The sequence below is a fragment of the Solea senegalensis genome, linkage group LG21 (assembly GCF_019176455.1).
Source record: "Solea senegalensis isolate Sse05_10M linkage group LG21, IFAPA_SoseM_1, whole genome shotgun sequence".
Taxonomy (NCBI): domain Eukaryota; kingdom Metazoa; phylum Chordata; class Actinopteri; order Pleuronectiformes; family Soleidae; genus Solea; species Solea senegalensis.
Genome location: NC_058040.1, coordinates 11,147,304 through 11,170,865, shown reverse-complemented (window position 1 = coordinate 11,170,865; position 23,562 = coordinate 11,147,304). Strand labels below are relative to the sequence as shown.

General features: G+C 40.0%; 5 protein-coding genes across 6 annotated transcripts; 2 read left to right on the top strand and 3 right to left on the bottom strand.

Moving 5' to 3' along the window:
- The first annotated feature begins 7,843 nt into the window (after positions 1-7,843).
- Positions 7,844-10,204, top strand: LOC122758426. Its single transcript, XM_044012609.1, has 2 exons — positions 7,844-8,047; positions 9,153-10,204. Exons 1-2 carry the CDS (start codon positions 7,918-7,920, stop codon positions 10,013-10,015), a joined length of 993 nt encoding a protein of 330 aa, XP_043868544.1. The 5' UTR covers positions 7,844-7,917; the 3' UTR covers positions 10,016-10,204.
- A 220-nt stretch (positions 10,205-10,424) lies between these two features.
- Positions 10,425-13,939, bottom strand: rnf185 (ring finger protein 185). 2 transcript variants are annotated; one of them, XM_044012610.1, is made up of 6 exons: positions 13,332-13,939; positions 12,220-12,238; positions 12,014-12,126; positions 11,779-11,833; positions 10,897-11,014; positions 10,425-10,813 (listed from the first exon to the last, which is right to left on the bottom strand). In XM_044012610.1, the coding sequence occupies exons 1-6, from the start codon at positions 13,508-13,510 to the stop codon at positions 10,716-10,718; spliced, it is 582 nt and encodes a 193-aa protein (XP_043868545.1). In that variant the 5' UTR covers positions 13,511-13,939; the 3' UTR covers positions 10,425-10,715. The 2 variants fall into 2 exon arrangements, with proteins under 2 accessions (XP_043868545.1, XP_043868547.1); XM_044012612.1 differs by having other exon boundaries at positions 10,716-10,810.
- Positions 13,940-14,646: 707 nt separating this feature from the next.
- On the bottom strand, positions 14,647-16,484 carry LOC122758425 (chemokine-like receptor 1). Its single transcript, XM_044012608.1, has 2 exons — positions 16,189-16,484; positions 14,647-16,048 (listed from the first exon to the last, which is right to left on the bottom strand). The coding sequence occupies exon 2, from the start codon at positions 16,035-16,037 to the stop codon at positions 15,015-15,017; it is 1,023 nt and encodes a 340-aa protein (XP_043868543.1). The 5' UTR covers positions 16,038-16,048; positions 16,189-16,484; the 3' UTR covers positions 14,647-15,014.
- A 1,018-nt stretch (positions 16,485-17,502) lies between these two features.
- LOC122758664 (iron-sulfur cluster assembly scaffold protein IscU-like) lies at positions 17,503-20,557 on the top strand. The gene is made up of 5 exons (XM_044012935.1): positions 17,503-17,681; positions 19,285-19,398; positions 19,642-19,752; positions 19,844-19,922; positions 20,023-20,557. Exons 1-5 carry the CDS (start codon positions 17,580-17,582, stop codon positions 20,112-20,114), a joined length of 498 nt encoding a protein of 165 aa, XP_043868870.1. The 5' UTR covers positions 17,503-17,579; the 3' UTR covers positions 20,115-20,557.
- Positions 20,558-20,613: 56 nt separating this feature from the next.
- On the bottom strand, positions 20,614-23,081 carry tmem119b (transmembrane protein 119b). Its single transcript, XM_044012934.1, has 3 exons — positions 22,887-23,081; positions 21,761-21,814; positions 20,614-21,599 (listed from the first exon to the last, which is right to left on the bottom strand). Exon 3 carries the CDS (start codon positions 21,581-21,583, stop codon positions 20,708-20,710), a length of 876 nt encoding a protein of 291 aa, XP_043868869.1. The 5' UTR covers positions 21,584-21,599; positions 21,761-21,814; positions 22,887-23,081; the 3' UTR covers positions 20,614-20,707.
- Positions 23,082-23,562: the final 481 nt, after the last annotated feature.

Below are 23,562 nucleotides of genomic sequence, written 5' to 3'. Positions count from 1 at the left end.
GTCTCTCTTGCTGACGGTGTGTCTGGTCTCCGCCTTTCTCGTGTCTGGTCTGTATCTCGTCTGTCTGTCTCTTTGTGTCCGTCTCTCTTGTTGTCAGTCTGTCCTGTGTCTCTGTCTTTCTGTCTCTCTCTGTGTCTGCCTGTCTGTCTGTCTGTCCTGTCTGTCTGGTATCCGTCTGTCCTGTGTTGGATTTAGTCACTTTTTTAGTCTGGACTTAAATAGATGATTTTAAAGTTGATTAGTCTTGAGGCGTCTGATTTCTGCAGGAAATTCCTGGTACCTTATTTTTAAATGGCTTTGATTTAAAAATTAAATTTTTGTCTTGAATCTCCGTTATCATAGCTGCAACTTGGCCTGTTGACAAACGTGGAAGCTGATGAATCATGTAGTAAATGCATCAAAGTTTACTGTAGCTTGTCTAAAGTTATTTCAAAGTGCTGTTAAAATGTAGTAATTGATTACGAGGAGCTAGAGCAGGTCTTCCTTTATTCTCAACTGATAATTGCTTTAAGATAACTGGATCCTGATTTGATTATGAAGCGAAACTTTTGATTTATATGCACGTGTAGTCACATTAGATTGTAGGTGTTATTCAGCCCATGGATAATGTTATGATATACTTTAGATCTGGCATTTGTTGGCACACTTGATATCCATTTAAGTCTTAAACTTAACGCACTGCCATCAGCCTTTTGTAGTCGCTAACTTAAATCGAATTTAATATTAATGCTGACTTGTCTCACTCTGCCAAGTTTATTTCCCTCTAAAGGAATTGAACCTTTTTGTGTTCATAGTCTTTTTGCGCGTCATGTTGGGAGGCCTCCCAGCAGGGGATTTTTATCTTCCCCTGCAAAACTATGCGTTACTCGTCTTAGGGATGCAGGGCTATCCTGCATAGTTTCTTTCATAAATGAGATTGTAGGTTGCAGGTTTAGAGCGCGTTTCTTTTCTTTAGGAGGACACTAACCTGGCAGAAAGACAACTCTTTTGGCTTCATGTTAAAGACTGTTGTGCAAGTACCTTCTTGTAGCAGGAGTGAGCAGCTGCAGCTTAATTTATTTTTCGTTATTTGATTTGTTTCTTGGATTGACTTGGTGTCTGGAGCTTTGTGGTTAACAGTGATCATGTAAACGTGTAAACACAAGTGGTCTTTTGCCTCTTATTTGCGAAGCTGGCAGCTGGTTGAAATGATAGGACTTTATGGCTTGCCCAAAGTGGGGTTTTTGATGGAGCATAAGGTTAACACCTCACCATACACTAGCTATTTCGGCGAACAAGTATCTGTAGTCCGTTATTATCCATTACTTTCTTTCAAATTCCACAATTTAGGCAGCTTGTAGAGTCATTAGGAAGATGCTTAATCCCAATGTCTCGGTTGGTTGCATGAGAAACTGCTATCTCTTAGATGTGTTGGTGAAGTTCCTCCTCTGATTTTTGTAGACTTGCCCTTAAGTTTCTCTCTGCTTTAACTCTTGTTGAGCTATGCATTAAATGATTCCTCCAACTTGTCTCCATATCAATTTTTTTCTCCCTGCAGCCTTCCACCACCCACTGCTGCTGTTGCATCTGCTAAAGGTAGCCGTATCCTGATTCACTGCGTCTTCATGTGTTGGGTAAGAAGTGTCATTAGACTATTAACAATGTAAACACCTTTTAAATGCTTGATCTAATTTACCCAAATGGTTCATCAGTTTAGGGCAAAAAAATCATTGAATTTGACATTTTTGGGGTCAGTAACCTGACCTCTAAATGTTTGGGAAACCATGCAAAAGATCGCAAGCTCTCTGCATGACCCAACAGCATCGATGTTTGAGTGATTTAATTGCTCAATTTTTAAATCAGTCAAGATTTTATGAGCTGGATCTTCTTCACACAGCAGAGAACAAGGTAAATTGAGTCGACTCGTAACATGGTAAGGCATTTGGTCCTTCCCCTTCTTCTCTGTGTGTGAGGAAATCTGGCCACGGATCCTGACTGAGTGACATACCACGGCTGTGCAGTTTCCAAAATCAGACAAGGATCCATCTGCTTTTGTGACTCGGCCTGTCATGATATGCATTTATCTTCCTCCGAAACAAAGGATTGGAATGGACAGGTTTGTAGTGTAAATCACATCACATCACTTGTAGATGATGAAGCATTTGTTTAAATTGGGGTCAAGCATTTTCAGGTGTCTGCTTTGTCAATACTCTGGTGCCACGTCTTGCTGAACACATGAGAAGCTCTGAATTGTGAAACTGCTGCCTCTTGCAGATGTTACAACATCAATGGCTGTTGAAAGGCTGCAGGGAGAGAAAATGAGATCTGAGGACAGGAAAGTGGAATTGATTTCATGCTTAGCAAAATGAGGGTTTTAGCAGAGGACCTTTTTGTGGCGGGCTACAGAATCAGAAGGAACGTTTGTCTGGGCAACTGGGAGATTTACAGTTTTTCATGCAGCCAACCAAGACATTGGGGTTAGCATCATCCCAAATGGCTGGCAAAGATTGCCTGTAACTGTCAGTGTAGAACAGGAAAGGCAGGTATAGGTTAGGGAGGGCATCCATTGGTGAGCTCTGACTGGATGTGAGGACCTGTCACACTTGACCAGGTGAGTTACTTGAAGATTTGCCATTTTTTTACTTCTTTTTTTTTTGTGACTTATCAAATTATTCCTTGTTTTGAAGAGATGAAGGCTGCAGCACATTCCTGGATCAGAGGACTCCATGTTGGACACCACGACCTGGAGAAGTCCCGTCCTGGATGGCTGCAGTGATGACCTCGCCCAAGATGAACCGACCCTTCTACGACGAGGACTTCGCCCAAGATGAACCGACCCTTCTACGACGAGGACCTCGCCCAAGATGAACCGACCCTTCTACGATGACGCCTCTTTTCCACAGGATGTCTTCAGGTGCGTTCTTTCAAATGGTACTCAATATGTTCCATATTTATTTAATACTAAAGTGTGCTGACTCTTATTTATTTTATTTTTTTTGTTAGATGTTGGACCTTGCCAAACTGTACACATGCCTCAATGGCTGCTACGTCACTCTGCCCCACAGGACATGGTCACCGAGATTTAAATGGACTTTAACCCCCCCCTATCCCCACTGACCCATTAATTTAATATTAATGCTGACTTGTCTCACTCTGCCAAGTTTATTTCCCTCTAAAGGAATTGAACCTTTTTGTGTTCATAGTCTTTTTGCGCGTCATGTTGGGAGGCCTCCCAGCAGGGAATTTTTATCTTCCCCTGCAAAACTATGCGTTACTCGTCTTAGGGATGCAGGGCTATCCTGCATAGTTTCTTTCATAAATGAGATTGTAGGTTGCAGGTTTAGAGCGCGTTTCTTTTCTTTAGGAGGACACAAACCTGGCAGAGAGACAACTCAGATTATTTAAGTGAAAGTTGCACCAAATGTTCAAACTTTTTATCTTTCGATATGACTTGAAATAAAACCTTTGTTCTGTGGCCTGAATTCCAGGAGTCATGGTGTTTAGAAAATCAGACAGAATTTGGCTTCATGTTAAAGACTGTCGTTCAAGTACCCTCTTGTAGCAGGAGTGAGCAGCTGCAGCTTTTTAATTTATTTTTTGTAAGTGGCCTTTTGCCTCTTATTTGAGAAGCTGGCAGCTGGTTGAAATGATAGGACAAAGTGGGATTTTTGATAGAGCATTAGGGTGAACACCTCACCATACATTAGCTACTTAGGCCATCAAGTGTCTGTAGTCCATGTTGGACACCACGACCTGGAGAAGTCCGGTCCTGGATGGCTCCGGTGATGACCTCGCCCAAGATGAACCGACCCTTCTACGACGAGGACTTCGCCCAAGATGAACCGACCCTTCTACAATGACGCCTCTTTTCCACAGGATGTCTTCAGGTACGTTCTTTCAGATGGTACTCAATATGTTTAATCCATATTTACTTAGTACTAAAGTGTGCTGACTCTTATTCATTTATTTTTTTTGTTAGATGTTGGAACTTGCCAAACTGTTCACATGCCTCAATGGCTGCTACGTCACTCTGCCCAACAGGACATGGTCACCGAGATTTTTTAACCCCGCCCATCCCCACTGACCCACAACCACACATGACAAAATACTGTACATGTGATGCATCACCACACTAAAAAACAGACACTGCTACTTTCAGCCTGTAATGTTTGACTTTTTTTTATAAAGTAAAACTTTTGTTCTTAACTTTATGGTTCACTTGTATTTTTTCAGTGATTCTGTGATGAGTGTTATTTTGACAAGTTTGTGCTTTGAACTTAAAGATACGATACGATTAATACGATTTGCACTGCCCGTTACTGTAGACTTGGCACCTTTTGACACTGCTCCAAGTGTTAGGTTGATCTTAAGCAGAAAATTCAAACCTACAGGTCCTGTATTATCATAGATGTCAACATTTTGACATCTATGACATTTTCGTGTCAAGATCACGATTGCATTACTACTCCAATTATTGGTAGAAAGAAAATGTGACCCTTGAACTCTGAATGCCAACTTGTGTATTAAGATTAAGGATAGAAGTTGTGTTGACCCTGAGGAGCTGTATAACTGCTGGCATTCAAACTAAACAATGATCACAAATGTAGTTAAATTGCGTTAAACTGCACTGAGTGCTTTGTATTCAAGTGCATCGGCATCAGTTGCAAAAACAACTCAACATTGAGGATTGGTCTCCTATATGGTTTTGTACAAGGTTTTAAAGGAAATATAAATTGGACTCTAAAGCAGGGAATGCTACAGTGGATGGTGATGCTGCTACTTGCCCCCATCTCACTACTTCCTTACTTCTAGCCACTAACACTAAACATGGCTAATGCATAAAAATATGCCACTGAACATTAGACTACTAAATGCCTTCTTTTCAGATGTGTTTTTACTATTTTATTTCATCTGGCTTTTCATTTTATCTTTTAATTCTGTCTTTATTGTTTTACCATTTTACACTTAAAGGTTTTATTTTTTTTTACTATGGAAAGCACTTTGTAGAGTTGTTTTGTGCTATTCAAATAGTTATTTGTACAGTGTTGCAGTTCCTAACACCAGCAGCAATATAAGCAGCTACATGCAATGCTTTTATTTCTGACTGTCTCAGCCTAGGTAGGTGATGTGATGAATCACAGCCAGATAACGCTCCACATATTAGTGCAGGAAAATATTCAGCATTTAAATAAAACACCAAAGTGTGAGGCACAGATGTACAAGATGTTTCCCAAAGTAAAGATCAGACTTGGAACAGCAGAGCAGTAGACAAAAAAAGTCAGTGGCTTGTTGCAAGCTGCAAAGAGACGAGACGATTCTTCCAGTCTCAGCATATCGTGCATCATGAATTAAACAGGAAGAGGGATGACTGACATTTTGGTAGTGTGATGATGCTTTTGTGTAGAAGAGGGCTTTTTTTTAATTTCTAATACCAATTCACCAGTCACTTCTTTTTTTTCTATTCCTTGGACCAGAAAATGTTAAAATGTTGATCATTGTTTCTCAAACCTGGAAATGATGTTCTCGAATGTCTTGTTTTGTCTACAAAATGAATCAGTTTTAATGATTTGTGTTATATGAAACAAAGAAATTAAAAAAAATATCAAATATGAATAATCTGAGAATATAAAACGGCTCACTACCGATTATCAAAATAGTTATTTATTGATTAATTTGGTAATTCTTGCAGTCCTGATCAGAGAATAACTGACACATGACAAAGCTGTGTTAAAAATAAATGTAAAACAAATAAATTGTGCCTTTTCACCCGTTCATCATTCTAAAGAAATGGGCTGCAATTAACAATTGCCCTAACCCTTAACCAGAAAATGTTGATCAGTGTTTCCAAAACTTAGAAATGCTGATTCAAATGTCTTTTGTCCACAAACCAAAATTATTTTTTTAATCATTTCTCATACGGAGCAAAGAAATCAGAAAATGTACACATTGGGAAAAAAAAACCTGAAAATTAGAACTTGTTTTAATTATAAAACCAATTAGGTGGTGAACTTAAATGCAGTTTGTAAATAATATATTGCAGCACAATCTTGGCTAAAACAATCAGATTTGATGCAAATACAGTTGACTATTAATGCTATTCCTCACTCACAGGTACATAGAACACTATTTACTGCTATTGACAAAGCCTACATGCACTGTGCTTTCCTTTAACACATGACATCACAGGTGATTGATTCTACAAACCTGAACTATCAGTCAAGTCAGTTTTGATAAGAGGTGGATACTGTATGTTGACCTAAGGTGGCTCCTGCTGGACAGTTTCTGAATAGTATCTTTTTGCATGCATGTCTGCTTCTGACAAAACAAACATGTTTATATTTGTATGTGACAGTTTCTTTAAATTATCCAAAATGTCCAGTTTAGTCTCATTAATTCCCATGGACTTTTTCTGGAAATGTACCCCTATAAGTAGATATCGAGCCTTTTCACAGGTGCTAATTTGTGCAACTGCATAAATTAGGAAGCGTGGCTGCAGTCACTCAAAATCACAGAACTTTATTTTTTATGTAAATTTTCAAATCTCTGAAATGTGGCTGATTCCAACAAAAGTAAGCAAGTTGTCCTCTTGTAACTTGTAACCTTTGTTTCTTTTGAGATGCAAGTTTTTCATCTCAGATCATCACTGACTTTTTTCTCTGAACTCTGACTTTAAAACCTCGCTGATTGTACTCAATTCCATTGTAAGTCGCTTTGGATAAAAGCGTCTGCTAAATGACATGTAATGTAATGTAATTGCAACATAAAATAACCAAGTGGATTAGGAAAATTATTATTTATTTAATAAGGTAAAGTATAAGGTTAACAAAATATGCAGGGACACAAATAAAACAATGGTAACAAAATACACTATCTCTGAGGTAAGGAGCCTTCATAAGCAGAGGTGGTGTAATTGAGTAGGGTTCATTTGGAAGTTACTGTACTTCGCTACGTTTTAAGTCACATCTATTACATCTATGACAAAAAAATTGATGAAATAAAAATTCATACACAGTAAATGAGGACAGCTGAATTGGCATTAAGGTCCCTGAGTGAGAAAGTGAAAGCATTTGTGACCTTTGACCCATTTTGACAGATGCATTATGTGTTTACATATTTTATTCTATCAGTACTTTAATTTGTAAAGGTTTGACTTTAATTAAAAACAATGTGAGATTTGCGTCCCCTGACACATGAAAGCGGTAAAAGGAACTAAGTAATAAGCAAGCTACTTTTTACTTTACCTTGAGTACATTTTTTAGACCAGTACTTTTACTTGTACTTAAGTAAAATGTTATCAACATAGTGGTACTTTTACTTGAGTAGAATATTTTAGTACTTTTATAAGTTAGATTAATGCAGGAAATGTCACAGAAAATGTTATTTAGAGGGCCACTTCACACAAAAATGTAGTGGGATTTTTTTTATTATTATTTTTTACTGCGTTCCAGAGATAAAAGTGTTATTTGATCATCAGACAGTGGATCTGAGACACATGCCTCGTTCCCACAATAACAGGAGGTTGGGATTGAAAAATTGACAAAAAGTCGACATCAAAGTCACCTTATTCAGGGTAAATAAAAGAGCCCTACACTGCTCTTTACTGTGTTTCTATCAAGAGTAAAAGACGAAGTGAAAAAAATGATCATGATTGTGCAACTTATTCATTTAAATTGTAGTGCAGCATAAATTAGGTCACATTAACTGTTTTTATTTAATGTGTTTTGATGGAGATGGCCATAGGTCCAGTGCAGTCGTGCGCCCCCCAGTGTGGAAAAGAGGAAACGACACAGACCACCTGTAAACGGCGGCGCGACACAACGCGGCAAACGGCTCCGCCACTCGCGATAACTCGCGTTGCGTTGGCGCAGCAGCTGGGCGGAAAAGGCGGGAGAAGCCTGCCGCTTCCGCGTCCGCGCAGCACCAACTCACGGGGGCAAAATGGACGAAAAGTTAATATTGTCTGTGTTTAATTACCCAGAGCTGTATAATGTCACTTTACCGAATTACCGCTGCACAGAAAGTCGAACAAATGCCTGGCGAAACATCAGCATTGTGCTCGGACTCCCGTGTAAGTATTTGAGCGTTATTTTTGTTTATCACAACTTTATTTGTCAGTTATTCTCCGCTACGCCGATATTAGCGGGGGCGAACTAACAGAGGAATTGGACAACACGTGTGCTCCTTGCACTGAAAGGAATCCCACGCATCCCCTGTCGATGTTTCATGATTTTTGTGTGCATTTAACTCCTCGCGGTGGTTGTGCCTGCAGCCGCGCGCACCGTGCTAGCGGTAGCCGCCGCTACTCGTACGCCTAGGCCGCGCCGCGCTGCGCTGTATCGGACGGCGAGGTCCCGCACCGCACTGCTCTGCTGCGCCGCTAACCGCGTGACGAGCACCACACACGGCACCGCGTAGGAGGAGAAAACTGTCCACGGAGCTTCCCCGTCACGCACCGCGACGCATATTATGAACTGACAGGCGATTGGCAGCGGCAGTGGCGGAGCCAGCGGTAGCCGCATGGAGACCGCCATGACATAACGCTGCTTCATAGTCAGGCAGTAAAACTAACCGTTATACTTCCGTCACGTTTGCGCTTTGAATACACTGTATGATTTCAGCAGCTTTGTTTGGGGTAATAATAAATAAATAATAATCAACCATCGACTCGGTTTGGGGTTTAGAGTGGACAATTCTTTTATTTGTGCAGAAAAGCAGCAAACTCATTTATTTTTAAACCAAAACCTAAAATACCAAATGTATTCCATTCATTGTCTGAGTGCTAAAGATTTTACCCTTCGTCATGATATGAACTATTTGATTTTTCAAAATCTGAAAATTCGATTGAAAGTAAATGTGATTTATTTATTCACTTATTTGCGATTATTATGTTTTGTTACAGCAGTTAAGTATCAAACTCGTACAGTAAAAATGTAGCAATGAAATAGTTAAGAGAATAAAAACATAACTTCTCAGCTAAACAAAGAATAAGGATTAAACTATTAAAATACAACAGAATAACAGTGCATGAGTGCAATGTTTTTCAGACAAACGTTTAACTATTTACTAATACTAAACACCTCTGTGTCCAGAATGCTTTGTGTTTATCCCTGAACATTTTTGGGGACTAATCAGGAGAATCATGTGATTTACACACTTTTTTTTTTACTTTTCAGCTGATGAGTGCAAAAGAAAATGGAAGAACATGAGGGACCGGTACTTGAAGGAATTGCGGATGGAGATCAAAAGCAAAAAGCAAGGGGAGATTGTACCCAGCAGATGGAAGTACAGACAGCTTATGAACTTTATTGCACCCTTTGCTGGCTCGAGATGTGGAATGCTCGACCTGTGTGGCAACGATGACCATGACCATCATGACAACGAGTCTGGCAGTGTGGAGGGAGAATCCACATCACCTGAAACGGTCAAGGTGCCGCAGTCCATCATGAAGGGCCCCGTGTGTCAACCTGACCTCAAGCCTCAGGTCTCGTTTGTGTCGCAGGTCCCATCAATGTCTCAGGAGTCACAGATGGTGCAGTTCGCCGCTATGGCGAAGTTGCCGTCGAGCCCCACCATCAGCAAAACTGGCCGAAAACGATGCCTGGTGCAAGATTCACTTTCGCCGCCTTCTCAAAATTCTCAATCCCCAACGAAATGGCTAGTGAAAGACAATGGCACAGCATTTCCCACCAGGCCCCGAGATGAGGATGAACTGTTTTTGCTGAGCTTTGTTCCTGCTCTTAAGCGACTCGCTCCACAGAAAAGGTGTGAGACAAAAATAAAGATCCAGCAGATTATGTATGAAGCAGAGTTCAACATTGCAAATCAGAATGCCACGAGAAACACACGGAGCAAGAAACACCGGACTAGATCAAACTTACTTTTTTTTTATACTTTATTCTTGATTTCTATAAAACTCTTCCACAGATTGACGAAAATATTTGTTTTTCCTTTTTTGTACAGCATAAAGTGGGTGAGTGTGAATGAATCGTTCGGCTTTTCAACAGATCTCATTGAAGTATTTTTGTGTTTGATTTGAAACTGACACCATCAACACTAAACCAACATCTTCATTTGCATAGCTTTGATTTCACCATGTGAATTCATATTAGGAAAAAATATTTCATGTCAAAGGATCAAAATTTATTTCATCTCTGTAGTACAGTATCTTACATTTAATTACAGCAACACAAGGCAAAAAAAATAAAATGCTGAGAGAGGGTATTTAGAAAGGAATACTGTTAAATAAATGTATATTTTCCCATACTTATATGCATCACAAGAGAACCAAAATAAAAAGACAATTTCACACAGAAAATTTTGATGACAAAGTGTAAATTGTATGTAAATGTAGCACTCGAAAAAAATTAGTGAACAGAGTCATGGCGTAAGAGGAAGCAGACGCTCATTTTCATCACATCTCAAGAGGTTGCTAAGCAACATTTTATGAGACACGTTCAGAGATTACAGTAGGAAAAGCACATGTGATTGTTACTATATTAAATGTCAACTGGGGCAAATCAAGAATTCTATTGTGGAAAATCCCATGTGGAAACCAATGAAATGTGGTTTTGGGTAAAGAAAGAAAAAAAAGAAAAATAAACCCCTTTACATTCTTCCATGAATGGTGAGGTGAAACAAAATAAATCATGCACGAAATCAGAATCACATTTGCACAACGCTGATGATGTGTCTTATCATGTCTGCCATCAAATCTTAAGGCGTCGCCATGCATGCGTTCACGCAATCAGCAGCCAAAACATAATCCCCAGAGCGACAAAGAGGAAGAGTCGAGACAGAAACTGTTCATCTGTGTGCTGTGGCGTGCCAGGGGCTGCTGTTGGGGAAGTGGTTAAAAATGGGTTATTTGATAAAACCGATAAAAGTTGAATATATGTGGTGTGTAAAAATCACACATACCTGGAGGAGGTCTGCCATCATTGATGTTGAAAGCTGTAGCAAAAATACCAAACGGAAAGGCACCAATTCCAAATGACATTTGGAAACCCCCGTCTCCAAAGCCGAACCCTTGAAATCCCTGAAAAACAACATCAGTGTGGTTTGTTTTTTTATGTCCGACCATGTTTTCAGATCTAATTGTACAGCTTATGACATAGTTAGTCAGATGTGACGCAACACGCAATGCAATTTGAGGTCAATCTCAAGAGAAACCTCTTGCAACGCAGCACTTGGTATTTAATAGATCCCAGAGGGAAATGGACTTTTGTCAATACGGAAGCCCAACACTGCACCTCATTACTCGCCTTCTGTGTGATAGTTTCATCATGAAAGTGTAAGATTACTTAAAAATGGGCTAAGCAATGTTGGGGAATGATTTGAAAACAAACAAAAGAACACCCCTTAATTCAGTGCCACTTTAGAAACTCCACAGCCCAATGTTAATGTAGCAGAAACATTATGACATTATCTTGTCTGAAACATAACAGGTGATGCTCCTACGTGTTTTAATAGTAAATGAGGAAGAACCAGGATCATCTTACAATTAGCATAAACTGTTGACAAGCCTATTTAAATTGCTGTGGCTCTGGCTCAGAGACTCCCCCTCAGAATATACACTTAATCTGTGTATGAATTTGACAGATATTGTATTTGATTACACTGCCCCAACTTTTACATCTGATTTTGAATTGACAGATTACATAATGCTGCTTGATATCCAGCACAAAATTATCCATCCATCATCTACCGCTTTATCCTCCACAGCAGGGTCGCGGGGGGTGCTGTGCCAATCTCAGCTGACATAAGACAATTAGTTATTAACATGGAAGTGAAAGTACTTACACCACGGTTTTCTGGTTCAGGCCGTTGCCCTTGTGGTCGGGGAGGTGTTCTTTCTCTGTAAAACCAAAAAAAGTACATTGTTAACAATGCTGTTTTAATGACCCTCAAGCTAGTATTGAATATTGCAATACAGGGGAACATGCTCAACACAGCAGTATTACACAGGTTACTGTGATTTCATAATATGTGAAATTTAGAGTCAGCCTGACCTCTAAAAGGACACAACAGTACCAACCTGGGGTCTTGTTGACCTGTGCTTCCCCTCCCATACAAGGGGATAACTTTGTCTCGACTGATGCCAGCTTTACACACTGGACACACTTGTCTGGTAGGTTTGGTCTCCAACCACTGCACAAAGACAAAGGCGTATCAAGGTGCTGCCCTCTCACTGGCATTTGAATGAAAGTGATGGTGAGGAGGAAAAACAAAGGTTCAACTTACCTGATGCAAACATGGCCAACTGATCAAGAGGAGATGCAAAGGAAGAGAAGAGGTGTATTTAGTGGAAAAGTCACAAATTTTGCGTAATAAAATGCATACAGTACATGAGTAGTTAAAGTTTTTTCTAAATGCTCAAAAGAGGCTTGATAGACTACAGCAAATAAGACATTATTATTTATCTGAAATATTTCAACGATTACTTCCTAATCAAATCATTTGCAGTCACATTCTTCCATAGGAAATGCTTGACTGGGTCTCTGGGATATTTTTTTAAATGTACTACAACTTATTGAAATAAACCAGCAATATTAACTCTAATTCTACAAAAAATATTTCTAAGATCGGAAATAGCTATATCATTTGGTAAAAGTAGTTTTCATTCTGAATGAGTGCAGACATGTTTACAAGTGTTTTACATATGGCTGGATTAATATATTTCAGCAGCCAATAATATTTTCCATCCACATGATGTAAACTTGCATCTTTGTTTCGCAGCAGCATTCAGATATGAACCAGATTAATTGTTTTGTAAAAAGTATATTGTATTAATTAGCAGAGTTAGGTCAAAATGATCCAACTAATCTAATTTGATCTAATAAATCATAATTTTGTCTTAATATAATAACATCCTACTGGACATATTGTAGGGGGGTGGGTCAAAAAATTATATTTGCTGATGTATTGTTGTCCTTCCTCATGCAATATGATAATCGATACACCAGGGCAAATATCACAACCTTATTTCATTAATTAAGGTGCTCTAAAGTAAACAGTCCCTGCCAGTTTCACTCTGGGCGTTGCTACTTGATGTCTCTTCTAACAAGGGGAAACTGTGGTGGAAATTATTGGGCCAAAGAGGGAAAAGAGGGATTTACAGCAGGATAATAGTGGAAAATCCACATTCAAGAAACAGACTTTATGCACTTTGTTCTCTATGTTGTGAAGAAATAGAGAAATCCTTGTTTTCCTCAGTTAGACCAATATGTATCACTACATGCTTGTCTTGCAATATACTGATCATCACAGAATCATTGTATCGCGATATTATTGGTATCGTGGACCATGTATCGCGAGGTACCTTGTGATTCCCACCCCTAATAAGTCTCACATACCAGAACAGATGTCCACACAAGCTGATCACAGCATCCTTGGCAGTGTCCAGACATATGTTGCACTCGAAGGTGCTGTCCTGGTTGCCGCCGTCGGCTGCAGCTGAGCTGCTGGAGCCGGGACTCGGGTTGTCAGAGGCCGCAGAAGAGCCGGAGGCTTGAGGAGGCGCAGCGGTGGCCATTTAAAGACAAGCCCGCTAGGCAAGAAGGCACAGGTGGGGTAACTCCTCCGCTGGCATCCAGCGGTTCAAAATAAAAACATGTGGAGGACCACGCTGTAGGGTAGTGGCTTTTCCAAGCGAATGAAGACGAGACCCTAAACTTAAATTGTGGAATTGTTTAAATATGGAAGTAAATCACCAGACCCATGAGCTGCTAGCTACGGTGAGCTAAGCTGCTAAAGTTAGCGAGCGGAAGAGCGCGAGCACAGCTTAACCGAGCACAGAGCAGCGAACAACACGCGCAAATGAGATTTCTAACTGACAGGTGTTTTGTTTCTTTTCAGTGACACTTCAGGGAAGTTGGGAAAATATCCTAACAGCTGGTTGCATCGTCACACATCCGCAACCGAGAAGTAGATCCTGAACTGAAACTAGGGGCGTGGTTAACTGGCTGCGTTAGTCATGGCGTGAGTGGGTTCACTGCTGCCCTCAGTTTAGTCTGTTTCAATGCTGCCCTCAGTTTAGTCTGTTTCAATGCTGCCCTCAGTTTGGTTAGTTGTCGATGTCGTGTAGTAGAGTAGAACTCGTCATCATGCGTCAATAAAACGCCTAACATTAACGATATGTAAGGGGGAGAGTGAACCAAACATTATTACATCATCATCTTCCATCATCACCCAGAATCATGTTATCAATATTTAATACCTTTAAAAATAAAAATTAATTGAACTGAACCTTTAAATGAATTAATTAATTATTACAAGCTTCATTATGACGAAAAACAATTAATCAGGGCAAAATGTGCAGTAGTTTGTTTTTTAATGGTTGACAGGCCTATAGTTAGTGTGTAATCAATTTAGTGATGACAGTATCTAGTCACCATTTGAATTATTTAACTTTTCATTTTGTAAAATGCCATTCCTAGATGCTGAGTTCTTTTGCTTTGATGATAATGAAAACATTGACTTGTGCTTCAGGAAAGGGGAGGCGTGGCAGAGAAGCTTAAAACAAAGCTGGAAATTGAGCTGAAACCTTTGCACTAATGAAATATTGGATGACCTAGACCTTTTCGGGTGTCTTATGAACCCATGACAGTTGGGCACTTGCATTTGAATAAATAATCAACCAATCAATACAGAAAATGTTTAATAATTTTGTCTTTAGTTAGTATAAAATAATACAAATGCAATGAAAAACACAACACTGGAAGGTTACAGTTTAAATGTCCTAATTTTATAAATTATAAAAGGGTTACAAATCAAACATTTGATTCAATTCATTTGTTCCATGTGGGCAAATTTAAAGCCAGTTTGCAAACATGACGCAAAAGCAAATCATCCACAGACACAAACCTTTTAAATACAAATATATAAATATCTGAACTTAAAGTTTTTTTTTATTATTGTCACTGGCCATTCCAACATAGGTATAGTTTGTCCAAGTGTATACAGATGCATCAAGATCTAAGTTTATTACATATGACTTGAAATCTACTAGGTCTTAAAACCCATTATCGAGATGACGCCTAACACCCATTCTGGATGATGTCCATTGACTTAGACCTTGAGTGATTTAAACCTGTGCGAAAATCTTCTATCATTGCCTCCTCTATCCTGGATGTCAAAGTTCTCTTAAGGGTTTGTTTGAAGTCATTACCAACAAAGACGTATAGAAATGGGGATATAAAGCTGTTTGCTGCTGCCAGGGTGGCTCCCACCTTCAGTCCAGCTTGGAGAACATGCAGCCTGTGGTTCTTCAAGTCTAACTCCAAAAGAACAAAGGTATGGTAGGGGACACAGCAGATGAAAAATGAAAAGATGAGTGCCACCATGACTTTGTAAGGCTTTGTCGATTTGACGGTCAAACTTCTGAGCTTCACACCAAGCACAGAGCAGCAGCAGACAATCATTAGGAAAGGAATCAGGAACCCGCAGATGAATCGAGTCAGAGCCACTGCCTTGTGTCTAGAATGGTCCATATAATCAGAGTAGCACTGAATGACTGAGCCATGGACCGTGGTTTGTTTGAAGATCACTGAGGGCAACGTTAGGAGTGCGGAGAGGAGCCACATGAGGACGACAACTCCAAACGCTTTTCGCACAGTCCGATGATTATGTGACCAAATGGGAAATAAAATCATTATACAGCGATCGGTGCTGATCAGAACTAACAGAAACACACTGCTGTGCATATTGAGGAACAGGACGGAGGAGGTGATCTTGCACAAGAGAAGTCCGAAAGGCCAGTGAGAGGTTATCATGTAGAATACTTCCAGTGGCAGAAATGCACAGAACAAAAAGTCTGAAATGGCCAGACTGACATACCAGGTGTTGATGACTGTTCTTTTCATTTTCCAGCCACAGATCCAAATCACGAGTGAATTCCCTCCAAGGCCAACAACAGTTATGAGGATATTGAAAACCACAAGGACGTGTGTCAAAGAAGACTGGGAATTGTTGAAATTCAGTACTCCAACTGTAGTGTTGGTGTTCTCAGTTTCATTGTCAGGAATGTAATCATCATCATATGGAATATAATCCACCTCCATGCTTGTTTTTCCTGTAAGATTATTAAACACAATGTCTTTTTTTTTTAAACGGACACAAACACAATACTAAAGCAACTTAACATTTTTTATAACATTGTGAAAATATTGTTGATTTAGCTGTCAAATTAATAAGATGTTATTTTGTACTCACGGTTGTCAGAGTGAAAGGAACAGTCAGTTTACTAGTTGGTGAAAAACTCGCTGTTGGATCCAACTTCTCTATTCCCTTTTTTGAGCACGGACCACAATGACGAAAATGACAATGCAGTGGAACAAAAGTGAGCTTTTGGTGTCCACCTATCACAGATAGTAGTGTGGGTGAGAGCATTCTCAGCAATTTTGGTTGTTACAGGCGGTGAGAAGTTAACTTAAAAAGTAATGATTTTTTTTCCTGAAGCTTTTAAGATGATATTTCAAGTCTTATAAAACCCAGCTGTTGTAATCTCACCAGAGGATCGTCTTCTCACATTGGCACAAAGAGACAAACCACCAGTTCACTTTTTCACATACTGTTGGTACACTGCATACTTAAACAAAACAACAAATGAATCATGTACAGTATGTGTGTATATCCTGTATATATGTAAAATAAATAAAAAAAAATATATATGTGTCAATACCAATACCCTCTTCAAATCATGTTTTTATTGTCTGAGTAAGCATTTTTGTTCACTTCCCTAAAACATCATATGATCCACTAATGCAATAGCACTGACTTACATCCACTCTTATACATGTGTCTTTTCTTTTGCATTTATTATGAAACAAACAATGTAAAATATATCAAAGACAATGAAAACCAGATTAAAATGCAACTGCTACATTAGTAAAAGTACAGACCTATTACCATGAAATATCCTAAAGCATAGTTTTGTATGGGGGAGTCACTTTTTTATAGGGCAAATTATCGAGACTCACTTCACGGAATAAAGTGAATTTGTTCTTATAAAGTTTACAAAGGTTGTAGGTTTTGACAGCTTTTTTAAATTTGTAAATTCAAACAAAATGTTTTTTTTCCTTCCTAACTTTGGATTTGTGAATAAAAATGTGGTCACTATAATATATAAATGAATCAAATAAATAAATATGATGAACTATATATCATGAACGTTTACTCTAAAGTCTTGCAGAAAAAGCTGCCTTATTGCCTTATTTTTGTTCTACACTTGTGAATGTTCTGTGTAATGCGTCACTCTGCCCCATAATGCATTGCGTGTTTATCTAATGGTCTAGCCATGAAACCCCAACATCAACTTACTGTACCTTTTAAGAGTGAGAACAAGATCTATTCACTTGTACAAAAGTTGGCTTCGGTCTTACGTGAAATTAAAGCTTAGAACATTGGGTGCATGGACTGTGACTATTGATTTGTTGTATAAATGAAATGTGAACTGTTTTGACAGACTTTATTTTGATTGTGTAAGCCGAGCATGCGCAGATGATGTTTAAGTTGACCCCGCCCCCTCACTCAACGCCGGACAGGAGAAGCTAACGCTGCCGTTGCCCTTCTCTCAAACTGCGTCATTCCAGCGGTCTCGCAACATGGCGGTCCCGGTGGCGAGTAAGTGTCTCGGATCTCTGTCTCTGCTCTCCAGAAGGCTCTCTGCTCCTGAATTCACCACTCGATGCTGTTACCACAAGAAGGTAAGATGGAGGGTCACAGCTTCTTGTAAACGAGGACGGGTGACGGTGTGTTATTAGCTGCTGCTGTGACCTTTGTTTACAGTCATAACAAGTGAGCAAGTACAGTTTGGTAACAGGCACCTGGTTCAGGTATGAGGCCAGTTAACCACAAGAAGCGAACTCCTCTATCAGGCAATATAAAGCCTTGAATTATAGCTCTTTATTACTTCTTTTACCCGTAAACGGAAGCGAAGTTGATCCTTGATTAATCTGATTACTCAGTTAAATGGCTTAAATATGTCATTAGACAGTTGTTACGTACTGATAGGTAGTACCCAAAAGGTTCCAATGAGCAACTCGAACCTGGTTTTATATCCCAAGTGTTTATAAATACCATTTCATATCTTAGTTAGTTTAACCTATAATTCCACGTTACACTTTAAACGTTTGTTTTTATGTCCCAGATCACCCCTTGTGTGACAGAAACAACAGTCAAACAGTCTGGAAATTTCACATAAGTTGTAAAAAATCCTCGCTAGTTTACAAATTGACTTACTACTGTAGTAATAGTCGTGTCCAATGCCACAACTATGATACTTAAATCACATAAGATTAATCAATTGTGACAGTCTTAAATGCCTGTGTTTCTTCTTGTTTTTGCAACATATTCGTAGTCATATAACGTAGCATATACAGTCAGAGAAGTTCATTATGTTGCATTATGCAACATGATAACCACACCTGTGGAAATCAGAATTACAGAAACAGCTTTTAAAAAGCTTCTAAGCCAAACTTATGAATCAACATCCAATCTGGCAAAGCCATTATGTAATGAGGCTGAACAATTTTAAATATATAATTGCGATGTAATTGTGATACCAGAGGGAATAGTATTTTTTACATTTAAAATAATCACTGTGTGATATTTGTGCAGATCTGTGAGAAACATCTGGGTAGAATAAGACGTGCATAGATCAAGACAATAATTAAAACTATATAACTAGACAATAACTAAAATGATATTTTGACACACACTTTGGCTTTAAAAATATCACTGTATTGTGATTTGATAAATCAATGAATTGTTCAGCCCTAATATGTAGCTGCCATTATTTGTCACTGTTCTCAAAAAACAACAACAAATTAAAGGTCTGTGATGAAATTTCATGAAATGAACTGAAAAAGATCACAAGTATTTGTATAAATCCCAAATCATCTGAAATGTTGTGTATTTACATGAAATGTTACTTTTTTATCAACATGCACTTCTGTTACAATGTCCAGCAAGTTTATGTTGCCTTAGTCAGAGTGACTCAGCAGGAACGAGTGGTGAAGGACAGGATGGCGGGGTTCATATAGGGGACAATGAAATTCAGTCCTAATCTGTTTATGTTGGTGTTCCGTGTGTAATGGAGGAGACTCATTGTCATGTAACAGCAATGAACAATAAATGTGGACATTGTGTGATTGTAGTAGGATGAAAGAAAATAATTCCAGGATATTAATGTGGTCTGAATTCTTGTCCTATGTTTTAGTGTCAGGATATATTGTCAAATATTTGATAAAGTGCACCTCCACTGCATTGTTTTCCTAACACAGCGTTTCCCTCCGCTCTTATTTGAAGGTGGTCGATCATTATGAGAACCCAAGAAATGTGGGCACTCTGGACAAAAACTCGAGGAATGTTGGGACAGGCTTGGTTGGAGCGCCAGCCTGTGGAGATGTGATGAAACTCCAGGTAACAAATAAGGATGTATTCAGCCTTTTGTCTACACAAAGAGTGGATTATAATAACACAGCACGCACTGATACACAATACAATGGTCCCAGATTTTAGATTACTTAGTTAAACATTGCTGTAGAGCATTTCCCGTTATCAGTTTGGTAAACACACTCTCTATATTGAAATGAAAATAAATAGAGAGTTTGTTTCCTCTCCTTGTATTTTAGTAAAACTGTAAAAACCCTTAATTTTTGACAGATTCAGGTGGATGACCAGGGGAAGATTGTGGATGCCAGGTTCAAAACCTTTGGCTGTGGCTCTGCTATTGCTTCCAGCTCTCTGGCCACTGAGTGGGTGAAGGGCAAATCTGTGAGTTAACACACTGCAGACACAACATTTCCTTCACACTTGAGCTCACTTTTTTGGTTACATGAGCCTCAACTTGTGCTTTCCTTTTCAGGTGGACGAAGCTTTGACAATAAGGAACACCGACATTGCCAAAGAGCTCTGTCTTCCACCAGTTAAACTCCACTGCTCCAGTAGGTTTTTCAGTGGATTCCCCTTCGATTCCCCTTCTCCAAGCTTTTCCACACATGTTCTCGTGTGTGTATTCAATCTGTATTTCCTGTTTCTCCCCAGTGCTTGCAGAGGACGCCATCAAAGCTGCCCTGGCTGACTATCGGCTCAAGCAGCAGGACGGCCAGCAGGAGGCAGTCAGTGCCAGCAGTTAAAGCAATCACTCCAAGCTGGACGTCACTGCTTGTTTCCTCCTGCCAGGAGGAAAAGAAGAGAAGCAGTAATCCACTTAACCGCAGTACTGACAGACGCACACGAAACATGTTTATGACGCGCACAACGTCACCAACTCTCTGTAGCAGTGTGTCGTCTGACTTAGTCTGTGGTCCTCTAACCCTGTACAGTTAAACTTTAGCCTGTCACCTAAACGCACAATTTAAGCACCGTTTGAGTTACTTGTACAATGACTTCAGGGGTTTGTATTGAAAGGTGAGATGAATAGTTTGAGCTGTTTAAGTATCGGTGTCTGCACCCTAAACACTGACAGATTATATGTACAGTTCAGCAAAGTGGCTTAAAACAATGAGAGGTTCAACTGGTTTTATTATGAAATTCTGTGTTTTTAGTTTCCCTGCTGCAATTAAAAATTTCAATCATGTTTTGTTCTGAGTGGAATGTATGACTTTGCACACACACAAAAATGAGTGGAAACTGTTCTCTGTAAATCTGCAGATACATTTGAGGTTTATTTTACAAATTGCCACACGTGGATTCAAAGCAGGAGTCTGTTCACTGTACTTTTGAGGAGTTAGAAAGCAGTTTTCTCTCCTTCGATCAGCTGAAGTGTAGCAGAGTCATTGTGAATGTGCAGAGAGGATGGCCGGAGACTCCTGCCAATCAAAGGTGCCTGTGAATCATCTTTGTCTGGTTGAGGCTGCTCTGAATCATCTTCCTCTGGTCGAGGCTGCTCTGGAGGAATCTGCTCTGTGCCGCCTCCTGCTGTGGGTGCTTCGTTGTCGGAGAGTTCACAAGGCGCCTTCTCCTCGGGGAAACGTGGTAGCTGTTGATCCAGGATGTTGCCATGTGGTTTAAGGCTGTCTTCAGGACTGCGGTCTGCTACTTTCTGACTGTTTTCACTTCCTTCTGCGGCATCAGCAGATTTGTTTGGCGTGCGCAGGCCCTTGGCAGCCCTCATGATGTCTGCTTGGAGCTGCTTGTGAGAGTCCACTGGCTCACTTTCCTGCTTAGGAGATGGTTTTTCTGGCACTTCATGAAAGGGCTTAGCTCCTCCAGTTTTGTCCCTGTGGTCCACATACATCTTTGTGGGGAAGGAGGAAGGGTAGTAGGCATTGACCTTTCTCCTGCGGCTCATGAATATGGCTCCACAGATGGCGAGGAAGACGAGGAGGGTGAAAGAGGTTGTGACGAGGATAAGGAGCATGTTCTCCTCCAGAAAGTTCACGACCTGGCTCAAGAAGTCCGTTTCCACGTGGGTGTGGCCGACAGGTGTGGTGTGGTACTCGTAGAAAAGGGAGGTGGTGGGCATGGAGGAAGCAGAGCTACTGAGGTCTTCCTCATCTGCACTTCCCTCTATTGAACTGTAAAGAGACTGCGGTGTAGCCAAACTGCTGCTGAGGCAAAGCACCAGGCACACACCAATCTGATGAAGGGCCATTGGGAGCATGGTTTCCCCGCAGGATCTGTAAATAACAGTAAACAAAATAACAATAACTTACATGTTTGTGAAGATAGTCTGTGCCTCTCATGTTTGTCATCACATTTAAGTCAGAGTGCACATCTGTTTTCTCCTCAGGATCTTCAAAACTATCTTACAACCTAATCACCACTCAGACTATATTACCTGAATCTTCACACTTCTCTGACCATTTGGATGAAATCTGGAATGTCCAGGTTTCTGCAGAAAAAAACAATAAAGGATCTTTCATCCATCTTTCAATTCAGTTTTATTTGTACAACATACATTATCTCAAGGCACTGGACAGAGACAACATCATCGAGTGCAGAGAAACCCAACAATTCACACAATGAACAAGCGCTAGGCATCAGTGGAGAGAAAATAACTGACAGAACCGGACTCAAAGATGTGTTGCCATCTGCCTCGACCAGTTGAGGTGAAAGGAAAAAAAATGGGGGACAGAGGAGAGGTGGGAGAGAGGTAGAGACAGAAGACAGAGACTAGGAGCATATATACAACAATTGTGTCAAATTATAGGTTTAGACAAGACAGCTCTGAGTCAGTGATAACATGTTTATGGAACGACAAAGTCATTTATGTAAGCAGCAGCAGAGATTGTTGACAAAAACTATATTAAATGTTCCTTACTTTAATGAGATAGCTAAGTATGCAAATCCACAAATATATTTTTATCACATTCTCAGACTCTTATCAGAAGAGAGTCCGAAGTTTCTGGAGAAAACATGCAACTTTAAACAGTTAAACAAGCAGCCCAAATTCAATCAAAACTGTCATGGTAAATAGGAATTTTGTTTATTGGCTGAAATAAAGCTTTAAACACAGCATTAGTCTGTTACAGTCAGTCTGCGTTATTCTGATCCATGCGCTGCTGCATCTGCGTGCAAGCTGTGCCAAATGAAACTCCACTCTCATCTGGAGAAAGGAATGGTGGAAGTTTTTTTTTTGTTTTTTTTTCCTCCAAAATAATTTATCTCCTACTCACCTCTGACCAAATAAAGGCCACACATACTCAGACAAAAACCAAAACCAAACATAATAACATGTAATCCTCTTAAGCTGACTGACAAAATATCATCTTTTGCATCACATTCCATTCTTTCCCGAGGCTGGAAGCTGCTCTGAAGGCATCATGAGGTCTGTCGCATCACACACCTTCGACATGATGTGGTCAAGAAACCCCCCATTCCACCTAAGGGCACCCCAGTCAGTGGTATAAACAAAATAAAGAGGAAGAGCTCCCGCACATGAACTGATGGAACATTTTACTCACCATTCACAGTAGGATTCGTGTCTGATGGAGGAGGATGGATGAGTGAAAGCAGTCTGGAAAAAGTGAACTGAGAAAGAGAGAGAGCACACAGCACACAGCACAGAGCCACACCACTTCTGCAGTTTCAGATTTCAGGCTGTAGGTTTGTCTGGATAGTTAAGAAAATAACCAAGAGGACAAATCCCTCCTTCTGCCTCCCCTCTGTTCTCCTCCCACCCCCCCTTCTCTTTCCCCGAGAGTGTCTGCTGCTAGAGTCTCGGCCTTGCACACAGATTGTTCTTGTTATAGGCTGGAGTTTATTATGAGCTGTGGGGGCAGGGTCGTCTCCTTGCACCCTCCTGTGTCAATAACTGGATGTGTCAGACAATCAAAATGAAAATAAACACTAAAAACAACCTTAAACACCATGAACTTCACTATTTCTCCTGGCATTCTTTCCCTGACCAGTGGCCTGGCCTTCTCCCTGTAACCCCTTACGCTGCCGCTGACACTGATGACTAACAGCACACCACCTCTTTGTAAAAAACACAAGAGTCAGAGAGTGGTTTGTACCAGTGACTGGTTAATACAGGAAGAGGTTAATGTTTCCTGTGTTGATGGCCAGGAGAGGGGGGCGGGCACAAAGAGACCGTTAGAAACAACGTGGTGGTGTGTTGGTTTTTCTTCAGAGTCGAGC

Coding starts and splice junctions, on each gene's coding strand:
- LOC122758426 (XM_044012609.1), top strand. CDS start 7,918: ATGGACGAAAAGTTAATATTGTCTGTGTTTAATTACCCAGAGCTGTAT. Junction 8,048..9,152: donor CATTGTGCTCGGACTCCCGT/GTAAGTATTTGA, acceptor TTTACTTTTCAG/CTGATGAGTGCAAAAGAAAA.
- rnf185 (XM_044012610.1), bottom strand. CDS start 13,510: ATGGCCACCGCTGCGCCTCCTCAAGCCTCCGGCTCTTCTGCGGCCTCT. Junction 11,834..12,013: donor ACAGGTCAACAAGACCCCAG/GTTGGTACTGTT, acceptor TTGGTTTTACAG/AGAAAGAACACCTCCCCGAC. Junction 11,015..11,778: donor CTGAACCAGAAAACCGTGGT/GTAAGTACTTTC, acceptor GTTGTTTTTCAG/GGATTTCAAGGGTTCGGCTT.
- LOC122758425 (XM_044012608.1), bottom strand. CDS start 16,037: ATGGAGGTGGATTATATTCCATATGATGATGATTACATTCCTGACAAT.
- LOC122758664 (XM_044012935.1), top strand. CDS start 17,580: ATGGCGGTCCCGGTGGCGAGTAAGTGTCTCGGATCTCTGTCTCTGCTC. Junction 19,753..19,843: donor AGTGGGTGAAGGGCAAATCT/GTGAGTTAACAC, acceptor TTTCCTTTTCAG/GTGGACGAAGCTTTGACAAT. Junction 19,923..20,022: donor AGTTAAACTCCACTGCTCCA/GTAGGTTTTTCA, acceptor GTTTCTCCCCAG/TGCTTGCAGAGGACGCCATC.
- tmem119b (XM_044012934.1), bottom strand. CDS start 21,583: ATGCTCCCAATGGCCCTTCATCAGATTGGTGTGTGCCTGGTGCTTTGC.